Source organism: Delphinapterus leucas, chromosome 2 (genome assembly GCF_059928025.1).
Source record: "Delphinapterus leucas isolate spDelLeu-1000000601 "Yukka" chromosome 2, BTC_Dleu_Yukka2, whole genome shotgun sequence".
NCBI classification, from domain to species: Eukaryota; Metazoa; Chordata; class Mammalia; order Artiodactyla; family Monodontidae; genus Delphinapterus; species Delphinapterus leucas.
This window is the reverse complement of record NC_143130.1, coordinates 133,744,168-133,760,057: the sequence shown is the minus strand read 5'-3', so window position 1 is coordinate 133,760,057 and position 15,890 is coordinate 133,744,168. Positions and strand designations below refer to the sequence as shown.

The window sequence follows — 15,890 nt, the reverse complement described above, 5'->3', positions numbered from 1 at the left end:
TAAGGTTGGTTCAGTGGGTTGTGTAGGCTTCCTGGTGGAGGGGACTAGTGCCTGTGTTCTGGTGGATGAGGCTGGGTCTTGTCTTTCTGGTGGGCAGGTCCGCGTCTGGTGGTGTGTTTTGGGGTGTCTGTGACCTTATTATGATTTTAGGCAGCCTGTCTGCTAATGGATGGGGTTGTGTTCCTGTCTTGCTAGTTGTTTGGCATAGGGTGTCCAGCACTGGAGCTTGCTGGTCATTGAGTGGAGCTGGGTCTTGGCATTGAGATGGAGATCTCTGGTAGATTTTCGCTGTTTGATATTACGTGGAGCTGGGAGGTCTCTGGTGGACCAGTGTCCTCAACTCGGCTTCCCCTCCTCAGAGGCACAGGCCTGGCGTCCGGTCGGAGCACCAAGACCCTGTCATCCTCACGAAAAAGAGAAAAAGGGAAAAATATATATATGTCGTTGCTCCCAAAGTCCACCTCCTCAATTTGGGATGATTCATTTCTATTCAGGTATTCCACAGATGCAGGGTACATGAAGTTGATTGTGGAGATTAAATCCTCTGCTCCTGAGGCTGCTGGGAGAGATTTCCCTTTCTCTTCTTTGTTCGCACAGCTCCTGTGGTTCAGCTTTGGATTTGGCCCCGCCTCTGCATCTAGGTCGCCTGAGGGCGTCTGTTCTTCGCTCAGACAGGACGGGGTTAAAGGAGCAGCTGATTCAGGGGCTCTGGCTCACTCAGGCCAGGGGGAGGGAGGGGCACGGATGCGAGGCGAGCCTGCGGCGGCAGAGGCCAGCGTGACGTTGCACCAGCCTGAGGCGCGCCATGCGTTCTCCCGGGGAAGTTGTCCCTGGATCACGGGACTGTGGCAGTGGCGGGCTTCACAGGCTCCCAGGAGGGGAGGTGTGCATAGTGACCTGTGCTTGCACACAGGCTTCTTGGTGGCGGCAGCAGCAGCTTTAGCGTCTCATGCCTGTCTCTGGGGTCCACGCTGATAGCTGCGGCTCGCGCCCATCTCTGGAGCTCATTTAGGTGGCACTCTTAATCTCCTCACCTCGCGCACCATGAAACAAAGAGGCAAGAAAAAGTCTCTTGCCTCTTCAGCAGGTCCAGACCTTTTCCCGGACTCCCTCCCAGCTAGCTGTGGCGCACTAGCCCCCTTCAGGCTGTGTTCACGCAGCCAACCCCAGTCCTCTCCCTGGGGTCTAAGCTCTGTAGCCCGCCCGAGCCTCAGCTCCCAGCCCCTGCCTGCCCCAGCAGGTGAGCAGACGAGCCTCTCGGGCTGGTGAGTGCCGGTAGGCACCGATCCTCTGTGCGGGAATCTCTCTGCTTTGCCCTCAGCACCCCTGTTGCTGTGCTCTCTTCCGCGGCCCAGAAGCTCCCCCCTCCGCCACCCACAGTCTCTGCCCGCGAAGGGGCTTCTAGTGTGTGGAAACCTTTCCTCCTTCACGGCTCCCTCCCACTGGTGCATGTCCCGTCCCTATCCTTTTGTCTCTGTTTATTCTTTTTTCTTTTACCCTACCCAGGTACGTGGGGAGTTTCTTTACTTTTGGGACGCCTGAGGTCTTCTGCCAGCGTTCAGTGGGTGTTCTGTAGGGGTTGTTCCATATGTAGATATATTTCTGATGTATTTGCGGGGAGGAAGGTGATCTCTGCATCTTACTCTTGTGCCATCTTGAAGCTCCTAATGTATTTATTTTATGCAATTAATATATGTTTAAAGTTAAAACTACTAAATATTGTAAGTCACCGTTAATATTACACCTCAAGTATATTTATAGTGGTTAAAAAAACTTTTTATTTAGATAACTGATTATTTCCTTATATTTGGGTTGCCATATATTCTGACATATATGCAGTTTTCACCAAGGAGGAGAATGTGCCTGGTTTCAAATATTCAAAGGAGAATTTACACTTTGATTTAGTGGGAATGGATATGTAACTGAGGTCTACAGTCTTAAATGCTACCATTCCCCAAGGAACTTAGGATTTATGTACAAGTGGTTTCATGCAGAGGCTTGCAAGAAACATATTCATGAGTTTAGAGTCTTCTTCATGAGGAAATTATATGGGACTATTAGTGTAATTTTCTTATCAAAAAAGAAGCTAAAACAGATTCCATTATGTCATTGCTTTAGATAACAATCATCAATTATTGATCAGAATTTAGAGAAATTTCTCTTAGAAATGAAAGTACAGCACTCAGTTCTTTCTAGTTGCCTAGTTTTCTTATGAATCTTTTCTACTTTGGTATAGCACAGGCTAAAGAAAATATTTTCATAGGTTACTCGTTTCTCATTAAATTTATGATTATAAATGAGCTCTCAGTGCTGCCTGCTGGTGGATTTTGCCACTTTAGTAAGCTGGCTTTCCTACAGTGTTTCTCAGCCTTGTGGAAAGTATGCATCGTTTTTAAAGAAAACAATCTTGTGGTTACCCAAGGTTAACAGTGTTGATGCTCACATCACGAATATAGTGCTGACTACTAAGGTACAGATCTTTTGGGTTCAGCATACCCAGACCTCTAGGTGCTTTATGATTCAATTCTTCCATCATAGTTTTTCTATTTCAACTGCTATGAACCTTTTGTGCAGCGAGCCGAGCTATTATCTGGCCTTCAATTGTCAAGAATACATCATTTATATCAGTCTACCTTTGCTCTTTTCTCATTAGTCTACAACTGTTTAATTCAGACTTGCTTCTTGGTTATAAGGTCCAGAATATGCTATTATTTATGAAAATGTATTCAGAAACCTACAGAGGTAATAGTTCTTATTTTGAATATGTATATCATAACAAATGGGAAAAGACTGATACACAAATTAATCAAAGTTTAAAAGTAACAAAAACACATTACAGAAAATACAGGAAATAAGAGAAGAAGATACAAATCCCTCATAATTATAGAACCCTAACAGAGACACTGTTAGAGGACTAGAATTTCCAGTCTTCTATTTTTTCTATGCATATGAGCACTTTTAGATTTTCTGGTTATAATGTGTGTGTCATTTCACATACCTGCTTTTCTTTCCAGGCTACATATAGGACAGCTGTCTCCATTTACCTTGCCTTAGGAGTAGATTAAAAAGCAACCAATATTTATTTACTTAATCTGTATGATTAGAATCCTGTAAATCTTATAAATTACAGTTGACCCTTGAAAACGAGGGGGTTAGGGGTGCTGACCCCCTGCACAGTTGAAAATCCCCAGCCTGCTGTCTCTGCCTCAAAAATAAAGGAATTGATAAATGACCCACCCAAGGGCAGGAAGCTCAGTTTGGATAGAATTAGGACTCAAACGCTACTTCTTTTGATTCCACGTATTGTGATCTCTTGAACACATACTTTTCCCCACACTTAGTTAGTTTAAAGGTCTGTTAAATGAAAATACAGGTACTATATTTATTGAAAAAATTCATGTATAAAGTGGACCCAACACAAACTCGTGTTGTTCAAGGGTCATCTGTACATTTGGAGTACATTTATTTACAGAATCATAGTTGTATTACATCAATGTACATTTCTGTAGTTATCAAATGTTATAAAAAGAACACAGATATATTTTAGAACCAATAAGGTATGTAAGGTCTGCACTTAAACATCTTTATAATTAATTAATAATTAAGCACTATCATCTGTAAACATGTTCGTCAGTTGAATAGCATACATAACTTGAAAGGTTTCAGATTTTTAACTTGTTTGTGTATTTATAGCAAAAGAAGAGTTCACTGAAGCAGGAAACTACCTAAAAGGATGTGTTATCACAGGAATTTATTCTGAAGAAGATGTTTTGACACTGTAAGTCTGTTGGTCTTCTAATTTTAGGGAGGAAGAAATTTGCAAAATAATTTATTGTTTGTCTTTACACAGTTGATGAAGGAAAATAGGGCAGCAACATAACTAAGTTTTTAATTTCCTTCTGGGAAGATCTGGGAAGTACTACCTGGCTATTTAGAATTTTTAGATATTCAAAATTCTTCTTTAGGCTAGATGCCCTCATGGGGCAACATGGGATTCATACTACTTCATCTTCCTATAAAAGTTTTCCTCTTTGGATTCTATTACCTGCAGTAAATTCTTTTCAGTTATCATAGTTTTATGAGGAATTTTATTTCTTGAGTGTCTGGGTTTTGATTTGCCACCAAGGTCTACATAAAAATCAGTTTTTCTATATTTCTCGCAGAGTTTTAGGTGACGAACGGATACTTCTACTTAATTTTGTTATTGCAGACATACACTTAAGCAGTGCTTTTTTTAGCCACTTAAGTTGCTTTATTTGTAGAATTCGGGGCTCCTGTGAACTATCAAATATTTCAGTTGCTGCGGAATGAAGGACTGAACTGAAAATTTGGAAATTATGAATACATAGCACGTTCTACACTTATGACTCATCTTCAGATGCACGTGGAGTTAATAAGCCCCAGTTTGTGTTTATTACCCTCTGACTATATTATTCCTCATTGTCATTTCTGAGCTTAAATCTTTCATCCTGAATACTGGTGACACATGCTTTTGATGATCGAGCTCCATGAAATCAGTGATTTTTTAAAAGTGAATACAGAACTCCAGATCTTTAGGGAATATGAGACTCGTTCACCTGACACATGGACAGTCACCCACTCTCTTCTAGACCAGTAGTTTTCAGAGTATGTTTCGTTTATAACCAACTGGTTATATTACCAACAGGTAATCTGAAAACTGGGCTTTCTACTAATGTTTATAATATTATAATGTCTATACTTTTGTTTTAGCATGAATTAAGCTTTTACATGATATAAATGTGACTACATCACTGGTAATTTCACACAAGACATTTTTTTGCTATTTAGTGATTTTCTTTTAAGTTTAGTTAGCAAAAGTAGTGGTAGGAGGGAGCAGATTTGGGCTCTGTTTCAGTGGAGAGAGCACAAACTCTGTATCTGGAATACCTCAGTGTGAATTCTGTCTCTGCTGTTTACCGCTCTTTCATCATCAGTAAACAGAGGGTTATAGGGATGTTCTGACGGTTAAAGACTTAACTAGAAGCACCTGGTATAGTGCCTGGCCAATAACAGGCCCATTCTCATAAATGCCTGTCTCCTTGGCTCAGCAGTTTGGTGAGCAGCCCAAAAAGTGGAGAACCATTCAGTGTGTTCCGAATCCTATTTGGACATTTTCTTGATGAATAAGTTGTCTAGAAATACAAATCTGGCTAGATTACTATCTGTTGCTTTCTTCTAATCTAGATTATCAAGGTTCTTGAACTTGCTCAGATAGCCTCACATAGAAGATAAGTTTGTCTGGAAATCGAGTTCTTTTTTCCTTAGTATGACTTCCCATTTGCTGCCTCCATTGTGACTTCTTGGCCTAACTGTTCATATTTTTGATGATTTGCTATATTTTGGCTGGAAATTTTAATACTACATTTCTCCATAGGTCAAATAAATATGCTGTAACTCTTCCAGCCCTGCTGCTTGCCAGACACAAAGAAGGCAAAATCGAGAGCATTTCATTAGCTAATGTCCATGCCCAAGAAATAGTTCAAATAATAACAAATGCATCACTGGAAATATTTGTGAGTATATTTTATAATAAGGATGTTATTTGAAATAAGAAAATCTAGACCAGTTAAAGACAGTGTGTTTTTAATACGTGATTTTCCAGCTTTTGTTGGCACAGGGCATGATGTGTTGTGATGTCAAGATTCATTGAGTTGCTCTGTTTTATTATTCACCTGTTATGCATACAGCTTCTTTAGTCCGCTGCCAAAAGTTTACATGTCTTTGGATTATTTTTATTGCTGAGATGCTTGTGGCTGATGGCCAGTTGAAGTACTCAATCTAGGCTGAAACTTGGCATAAAGCACATAGATTCCAGAGAGCAGACTTCTGGGCTTCAGATCCTTGCTTGTCTCCCTATTGGCTGTATGTAAGCATCTCTGTGCCTCAGTTTCCACATGTGTAAAATGTAGGTGATAGTAGCCCCTGCTGCAGAGCGTTATTGTAAGGACTAAACGAGATGGGTGTTCAGTGCTCTGTGTACAGTGTTTGGCTCCTGGTAAACACTCAACAAATGTTAGCTGGTATTATTACTTATACCATTTTAGAGCAAAATACTGTCTTATGGAAGTCCTTTTCTGATGCTTACTTTGTGTAATAATGGATTCAGGGGCCCAGCAGATGTAACCTGCATTTCTTGATTTTGGTTCTTTTGCATTAATATTAACTGTAGCTAGAATATTATAAATTTATGCTTTTCTACCTTTCTAAAGTGCCATAGGGGCACTATTATCAACTGTAAATACTGAACGAATATCCTCCTGTTACTGTTTTTTGTCATGCTGACCTAAATGATACTACATTTTAGGCTCAAAGAAATGAATGTATTCTTTAAGTTTTTTGTGACCTCAGTTCTATTGCCTCCCCTCCCCCAATTAAAGTTACAGTTTATAATCAATCAAATCAATATTTTCAGGATGTGGTTTTCTAAATTATTTATAAAGTAACATTTTTGTCTTTAATGACATTATTAAATGACTTTCTTTAGCATATACATAGTGTAATATTTTTGGAATTATTATAAGACTTTAGCTTTTTTTTCCGAGATAATACAGGAAACTATAAAGAAGGAAATCAGAATAAACCATAACTTCTTTCACCAAGTTTAAATTTGGGGATATATTTTACCAAACTTAAAAAAAATTCCATGTGTATATATGTGTTTATCTTTTTATATTAAGGGATATTTCCGCCAAGAAATAAATATTTGCATATTAGTTTTTAAATATTGGCATAATATTCTGTTGTACTAATAAACCACAATTTATCTAATTTCCTGTTGGTTAATATTTAAGATGTCTTTGTTTCGTTTTGTTTTATTCTGGGACCATCCTTATAGATAATCTTTGGGTGTTGCTATGACTATATACTTATGGTAAGTTCATAGAATTTGAATTGCTAGTCCAAAGGATAGGCACATTTTGAAGGCTTCTGACATTTATTCCTGTCTCGCCCAATGGAAGATTTGTATCATTTTACTCTTTAATCTTTGCCTAACTGCTAGATAAAAATAGGTATCTAATTGTTTTCTTTAAGATTATATTCTTTAAGGCTGAGAAACTGTGGGCAAGCTTAACAATTATCGATGTTTATAGTTAAGGCAAATTTACAACGTTTTGGTTTGCAGTGTTCAACTAAATAATGAACAGCTGTAATAATATTTATTTTGCTTTTAGTTACGATCTTTTCATAAATTCTAAAACCTTCAAGTGGTTATTAAATTTCTCAGTGCTGCTTTGTGTTGGAGCTTTATGTCTAGAGCATCAGTGACTGTGTACAGTAGCCAGCTAGCAGTAATCTGTCTCCTGGCCTACACCTAGTTACCAGAAGGACTTTGGATCCTTAACTCTGGATAGGAAAGAGGAGTGGATGGCCGGATGGTTAACATTTTTTACAGAACATCGAACTTTTATTTTAATGAACCTGATGACAAATTAGTCCAGGTAAATAGTGCCCAAATCTGAAATACATGATAATTTGCTATGTAAATATCATAAGTAAGCAATGATATATCCAAGGCTGTCACACTTAGAACTATTTGTTAGGTAATATGTTTAGCACTTTTCTCAGATACATGGAGTTCCTTTTTATGTTCTTATCATGAATAAGTTAAGAATATCAGAACCCACACAATTATAGTCTCTTACATACTCAAATAGCCAAAGGTCACCTTCCAGGCACCACATTTGATGACCTTTTCTGTTTCTTCTTAACCTCTGAATAGCAATCAAAACTCTTGATTGTGCTTTTCCTTCTTAAAATTCTCTCTTCCTTTGGCTTTTGCAATTCAATCCTCTCTAGGTACACTTTCAACCCTCTGGCCACTCTAGAATTACATCTTCAACGCTTTTTTCTTTTTTTGCTATGTTTTTCTTTGGGAGACTTTATCTATACCCATAACTTCTACTGTCATACCAGCTGATGATTCCTAACTCTGTTTCTAATCATAACCTCTAAACTCACACAGCTCTTAGTCTTTCTTTCCTGACATAGGAAAGAGCAGTGCCTGTCACTAGCTTGTCTTTCCACAAATTCATATTCCAGTTAGTCATCTGAAACAGGCCTAACCATGTCACTCATTTGATACAAAATCTCAGTATTCCTGAGAGCTAGAAAGCCTGTGGAGTCATTTTCCCTTCTGGTTTGACAGCCACATTTGCCTTTTGCCTGCCTAAGTCTGGTATGCTTCACTCTCACTGTTCCCCAGATACTCTGCATGCCTTAACACCTGTCTGCGCCCTCATGATGCTCCCTGTATCTGGAATCCCCGCTCTAAGCACACACCTCTATCTTGCAAGGTCTTATTCCTTATGCAAGGCCCAGATCAAATACCACTTCCTAAAATCACCCATGAGCTCCCCTAACTTGTTTTTTAGTTTTAATTTAGAACCAATAGGTTTCCTTAGTGTCACACATTAATTTTTTTCTTGGATCACAGCAGTTTGTATACTTCTTTCCTTCTCTAAACTATGAACTCTTTGAGGGCAGGGTAAGCATCTTACTTCTTTTTGATTCAGTACCCAGCATAAGATCTTGAAGTTCTCAATAAATTTTTGAATTGAGCAGTGATGGCTCCATTGCACCAGATTCGTCAAATCCATTCTGCTGGCTTGATGAGATCTGTCAGTTTTAGGAAGGGGACGTAACTCACGTAGAAGAGAAAAGATGATAGTTAATACAAGAATACAACACAGGGGAGTTTGGAGAAGAAGGGATCTAAGATTTAAATCATGAAAGAGGAAGGTGTGAAAAGAGGATTTTTAGTGTGAAAGAGAAAGAATTTAAAGAAAAATGAGAATTGGCAGAGGAAAGTGGTTTTGAGAACTAAGTACGGAAAAGTATGTGCCAGAGTTTGGTGTTTGGGGATGAATCGGAGGTGGTCGGCACCATGAAAAAAATTGTTCATTTGGATTTCTAGTGTGATCCAATGAAATGGGAAGCTGGTGAACAGGATGCCTGAGCGCTAGTTTCATTCAACTCTTCCTCCTGCTTAGCTGTGTGACTTCAGCAAGTCAGCTTCTCGTCTTTGGTTTCCTTATCTGTCAGCAGGGGATTAGTTTTATGATATAGGAAGATTTAATCCAGCTCATAAGTACATCCAGAAGATGAATTAGTAGATGTGGTACTAAAAATGGAAAATGGTAGAAGCCTTTAATATTCTAAGTCACTGCTATTTTCTTTTTTAAATTTTTATTGGAGCATAGTTAATTTACAATGTTGTGTTAGTTTCAGGTATACAGCAAAGTGAATCAGTTATACATATACATATATCCACTTTTTAGATTCTTTTCCCATATAGGCCATTACAGAGTATTGAGTAGAGTTCCCTGTGCTATACAGTAGGTCCTTATTAGTTATCTATTTTATATATAGTGTCACTGCTATTTTTAATCCTGAATATGTTAACTTTGTTTGTTACTCTTTCAATTCTTGTTAATAACAGCCTAGACAAGTTGTCTTCTACAAATATATAAAAAACGTTGTTCTCTTTTAATTAATAAAAAGAATAAAAGGGTAAGATTTCTTATTTCTTACTAAATTTTTTCATTGTTATTTTAAACCCCAAAGAAATAAGACTTTTAAAATTTGTTTTAGCATATTATTGAATTACTTTAATTATGCTAAAAACTCATAATTTTGAAACAAAGTAAGATTTTATTAATTTTTAAGTAATCATAGATGTTAAAAGATTATATCTTTAAAGCTCAGCTTATGTTTTTTTTCAAAAATTTTATAAAGATATAACAAGAATTTTATTTGTCATGTGTATGTTGGCTAGTCTGATCCAGATTTTAGCATAAGAAATTATTAGAAGTGCTACATCCTTGTAAAACAGGGAGCTCCTTTAATTTGTTTTCAAATTCTATTAGTAGTTTTATTTTGAAAATAACTCATTCTTAAGACAAAATGGGTTTAAATTTAAAAAACTCTTGAGATTCATAGTTATTAATCAGTATAGCAAAATCTCCACTTAAATGAAAATGTTTGAAATACATTTTACAAACTAAAATTGCAAGAGTGATTTGAACATTATTTTCTACTTTATACACTATAATTCTCCATTTTTCTTGGTTTGTTTTTTGTTTTAAACAGCCAGAAATCACTGTGGAAAATCTTCCCACTTATTTAAGACTTCAGAAACCATTATTCATTTTATTCAGCGATGGCAGCATAAATCCTCAGCATAAAAAAGCAATATTGACGCTGCTAAAAGAGAAACACTTGGATTCACTTACCCCTTGCTGGTTAAATCTGTAAGTATATATTTTTTTATTTTTTAATACGTAAAAGGTAAAGAAAGTATAATTATTATTAAATTTTCATTAGGGAATGAAACTCTACTTGTGGAGTTATATATTATGGGACCAATGTGTATGTTATCATGATATTTTAGTAACTAAACTCCCTCAGATTGTCTAAGATGACATTGTTTTAGACTGAATTCTGTTTTACAGTAAATTCTTTTTTTTTTTTTTTGCTGTGTGATTTTTTTCCAGCTTTATTGAGGTATAAATGACAAATAAAATTGTAAGATATTTAAAATATACATTGTGATAATTTGATATATGTATACATTGTGAAAAGATTCTTCCATCTAATTATTTAACACATCCATCACCTCACATATTTGTTTTATATATATAAACTTTTGGGGGGTGGTGAGAACATTTAAGTTCTACTCTCTTAGCAAATTTCAATGATACAGTACAGTATTATCAACTATAGTCATCATGTTATACATTAAATCCTCAGACCTTATTCATCTTGCAACTGAAAGGTCTGTATCCTTTTACCAATCTCTCCATATTTCCCCCACCCTGCCTGTAGTCCCTGACAACTTGTCTACTCTGTTTTTATGAATTTGACTTTTTTTTAAGATTCCACATATAAGTGATACTACTATGTAGTATTTGTCTTTCTCTTTCTGGCTTATTTCACTTAGTATAATGCCCTCAAATTCCATCCATGTTGTAGCAAATAGCAGGATTTCATTCTTTCTCATGGCTGAATAATATTCCATTCTCTAAGTCTGTTTCTGTTTTATAAATAAGTTCATTTGTATCATTTTTTTTAGATTCTGCATATAAGTGATATCATATGATATGATATTTGTCTTTCTCTGACTTCTTCCCTTACTTTGATAATCTCCAGGTCCATACAAGTTGCTGCAAATGGCATTATTTCATTTTTTTAATGGCTGAGTAATATTCCATTGTATATATGTGCCTCATCTTCTTTATCCACTCCTCTGTTGACGGACATTTAGGTTGCTTCAATGTCTTGGCTATTGTAAACTGTGCTGCAGTGAACATTGGAAGTGCATGTATCTTTTTGAACCATGTTTTTCTCCAGATATAATATGCCCAGGAGTGGGATTGCTGGATCATATAGTAGCTTTATTTTTAGTTTTTTAAGGAACCTCCATACTCTTCTCCATACTGGCTGTACCAACTTACATTCCCACCAACAGTGCACAAGGGTTCCAGTTTTTCCACATCCTCCCTAGTGCTTGTTATTTGTGGTCTTTTGTTGATAGCCATTCTGACAGGTGTAAGGTGATATCTCATTGTGGTTTTTATTTGCATTTCCCTGATGATTAGTGATGTTAAGCATCTTTTTATGTACCTTTTGGTCATTTGTATGTTTTCTTTGCAAAAATGTTTATTCAGTTATGTCCATTATTTAATTGAATTGTTGTTTTGTGATTGAGTTGTGTGAGTTCTTTAGTTATTTTGGATATTAATCCCCTATCAGATATATGATTTGCAAATATTTTCTCCCCTTCTGAATGTTGCCTTTTCATTTTGTTGGTTTCCTTTGCTGTGCAGAAGTTTTTTAGTTTGATGTAGTCCCACTTGTTTATTTTTGCTTTTGTTGCCTTTGTTTTTGGTGTCATACAATAAATTTTTAAAGATAATAATTTTTCTGATTTTAAAAGTAATGGATGTTCATTGAGGGAAATTAGGCAAATACAGAAAAATAAACATTGTGTTATTTTGGCATTTTTCTTTAATTCCTTTTTCTGTATTTCTGTATTTTAAAAATGCAGCCTAAAACTTTACAGAAAATTATCAGTGCATTTACCAACAATATTTCCTGGTATATTTTCTAGATGTTTGGCTTGTGTTATTACATTTAATGTCTCTGAACACAGTTCACATATTTAGATACACTATCCATTGTTCAAAGTCATCAGATGAAAGACATTTCATTTTTAACTCATTGGAAAAAATGGGGCAGTGTACACTTTTGTTGTGAAAGTACTGTCCTGTACTTTACTAACAGTACAGCCTACTACTTGAAACACAATTTTCCCAGGTAATTATCCTTGTAGCTATCTCAGAGTGAAATAGTTCTTTCCATAATGTGGAATGTGCTGTATTAGGAAAAATAGGTGTCTTAAACTTGTGGTTTCCTTGTATGAATACTTTAAAAAATCTTTTTAATTTGAAATTAATCCTGAGGAAAGAGACAATTTTATTTGGAAAAGGGGTATTTATTATGAGTATCTTGTTATTTTATAGTTTTGTAGCCATTTAATTTTTGAGCTGACATGTGATTCAGATACTTGACTAAACTTTGGAAGGAATGTATTGATTGTATTGAGACAAAATTGACAAGCCTTTGGACTACATTTTTCATTAAAACTCATTGGTTGCCTTTTTTCTCCTAAGAGAAATACAGTAAGTACCCTATGTTAAAAGAAACTTTTTATGACTCTGGTTACTATTAACATAGTTACAGACCTCTTGATTTTTAGGACATATTTTCATAAAATAAACTTCCTGGCATGATACTATGTTTAAAGGTTGATATGTTTTACAAACTGTTGTTCTTGTTATTTTGTTATAGAAAGAAATATTAATTAACGTGTTCAGTTGCTCCCTTTTATAGGAAGAATACTCCCGTGGGGAGAGGAATCTTGCAGGCATATTTTGATACCCTACCTCCCCTTCCTCTTCTTGCTGTGGTAAATCTGCATTCAGGCGGCCAAGTATTTGCATTTCCTTCAGACCAGGCTATCACTGAACAGAACCTTTTATTGTGGCTGAAAAAATTAGAAGCAGGACTAGAAAGTCATATCAGTAAGTTTCCTGTTTTAATGTGCACAATTTTATATTTTGTTTCATGGATTTTTTTTAAACTTGAATTATCGCTCATGGATGCTAGAATGAGTTGAATTGTAATGTTTGTAAGTATTCTAAATATTAATACGCTGATAGCATTGTCCATGGGACAGTCTCCTATATGGTAGGTATTATTACCCACAGAAAATAAGTGTCATATGAAATTTAATAATAATAGCTAACATTTATTGAATGCTCAGTAGGTGTCTGGCTCAAAGCTACGTGATTCACATGCATTATCTCATTTATTCTCACAAGAGTCATAGGAACTATCATTACCTGTAGAAGAGTTAAGTAACTAGTTCAAAGTCATATAATTAACCAGTAAATGAGGAAGCTTGGATTTCAACATGGCTCTATTGTACTCCAGAGCCAGAATTTTGAACCACAAGAAAATAGATCTTGACCCAGAATTTATAATGCTGGCTTATGACATGCCATACTCCCTATTTTTCTAAAACCTATGTGGATTTATACCTGTGGTATAGATGTGTGTTAGTTTATATACAATTGTGACAACAACAGGCCTGTTGATATAATTTAAATTAGTTAACATGTAATCATCTAGATCATTAGTCTGTTGAGGAAATAGTGTGAAATTTGATGTAATGAAAAGTTTCCTAAGGTACTTCTGAGGATTTTGTTATTGGAAACCAAATGAACTATATTATAATAACATTTTGACACTGTTCATGACCGAGTTCTGAAATAAGGGTGTGTGTGTGAATATATATGTATACACACTGTGAATATATATATATATATATATTTATATACACAGTTTTATATATTTATATACACACAGTTCTGGTATATAAACTCCAATTCAGTGTTACACTGTCTCTCAGCCAGCATGCATTGTGTGAGTCTGTCATTATGTATATTTATGTATATTTAATCAGATTCTTGAATTTATTTGTTTTAAGTGCCAATCATTGCAGCACACCTGTTCTTCCCAGGAGGTCTATCTACTTCATTTCTGTTAAGTTAGGCAGTTTTAACTAAATTACTGTGTTTAAATAGTCTATAAAAGGTATTTGTATATTGAAATGTAATTCACATACCGTAAAATGCACCCTTTTAAAGTATACAGTTTGATGGGTTTTTTGTATATTCACGAGGCTGTGCAACCATTACCACTACTGAATTTTAAACATTTTCATCACTGCAAAAAGAAACCCTATACCTATTAGCACTCACTCCCCATTCTCCCCTCCCTTCATTCCCTGACAACCACTCATGTACCTTCCGTCTTTATGGATTTGCCTAATCTGGACATTTCGTATAAATGGAATCATACAACATGAGGCCTTTTGGGTCTGGCTTCTTTCCCTTAGCATAGGCTTTCAAGGACCATCCATGTTATAGCATGAATCAGTAGTTCATTCCTTTCTATGGATGAATAATATTCTATTGGATGGATATACCCCATTTTGTTTCTCCATTCAGCAGTTGATGGACATGTACATTGTCTCCACTTTTTGCTATTATGAATAATGCTGCTATGAACATTCATGTACATGTTTTTCTATCACGTACACAGATAGCATATGGCAGTTGCCCCACTCTCTTGAATACAGCATCTTTGTAACAGGTTTTAAATTAGGAAATTTACATCCTCCAACTCTGTTCTTCATGTGCAGGATTATTTTGGCTTTTCTGGGTCCTTTTAGATGTATATATTTTTAAGTCTTAATTTTCTGAGATAATTTATTAGTTTTAACATTTTCCTAGGATATGTAAAAAAGTAATTAAATTGACTATTTTGTCTTCCATAATCTGAAAGAAGCCTTTCTATGGTTGTTATCACTCAATGTTGGCTTCTTCATTCTAGCCACACAACATAGGGGTCCTTTCGGTTGTAGCTCTTGAGCTCTTCAGATAGTCTACGTTCTCTTCTCTATCTGCATTGCTATTTTATAGAAGCAGTTGAGTGTTGTCATTTTGCAGTTGCTGTGACACAGAGGCCTCGGGGACTCTAAGTCAGATAGGATTATATGTAAGTCAGGCCAGAATACCTCTCCAACTGAATTGCTTTAAAAAAGGTCGTGTGATGTTCAAAGACACAGAAACCTGAGCTTCTGACCCAGCCTCCTTGATTACTAACTGTGGTTTTAGGCAAGTTTTTTCTTTGTGCCCTCCTTTACAACTATAAAAGGAGATTAATAGTTCCTACTCTGACTACATCACAGTTATTTTAAAAATCAAAATTAAGTATGCAAAGGCATACATTTTAAAATGTAAAACCTAAAGTGTTATTATTCTTCATGTAAAGATCCTTTCCTACAAGCAGCATCCTTGGGGGCTTTGATTCCTCAACTCAAACCATTAGTAGAGGAAAGAATCAGAATTATTCTTCTGAGTTTCCTGAGAGACTGGTATTTCTTCCATTGCAATTATGTTAATACCTCTGGTTTCCATTACTTCTTTGTATCACTGCTCCTGATCTTAATTTATTCCTGCAGCCTCTGGGAATAGGGAAGAAGCAAAAGTCCAAGCAGGACTTTTCTGTATTGGGGCTTGTCTTCTGTGCTGCCAGGACCTGCTCTCACCACACCTTGGGAGACAGATCTGAGACAGGGATGTTGCAGCCACTCTTAGAATAGCCTGAATCTGTAACATGGTGCCACCAGTCCCTGCCTCACCTTGCTTGCTGCACATCTTAATTTCTGTGAAACTGTCACCACTGGCTATTCTTACTTGAGACTTACACTTCATTTTGTTCAAGTTCTCTGACCTTTCTAG

At 36.2% G+C, this 15,890-nt stretch overlaps 1 protein-coding gene across 1 annotated transcript in view; it reads left to right on the top strand.

The window, feature by feature from the left end:
* The window catches only part of TXNDC16 (thioredoxin domain containing 16), a 126,805-nt gene that overhangs the window by 93,497 nt on the left and 17,418 nt on the right, over positions 1–15,890 (top strand). The window contains exons 16-19 of the mRNA XM_089907707.1: positions 3,694–3,778; positions 5,396–5,534; positions 10,111–10,271; positions 12,913–13,103. Coding sequence (XP_089763833.1) covers positions 3,694–3,778; positions 5,396–5,534; positions 10,111–10,271; positions 12,913–13,103 — 576 coding nt within the window. The remainder of the gene's footprint in view (positions 1–3,693; positions 3,779–5,395; positions 5,535–10,110; positions 10,272–12,912; positions 13,104–15,890) is intronic.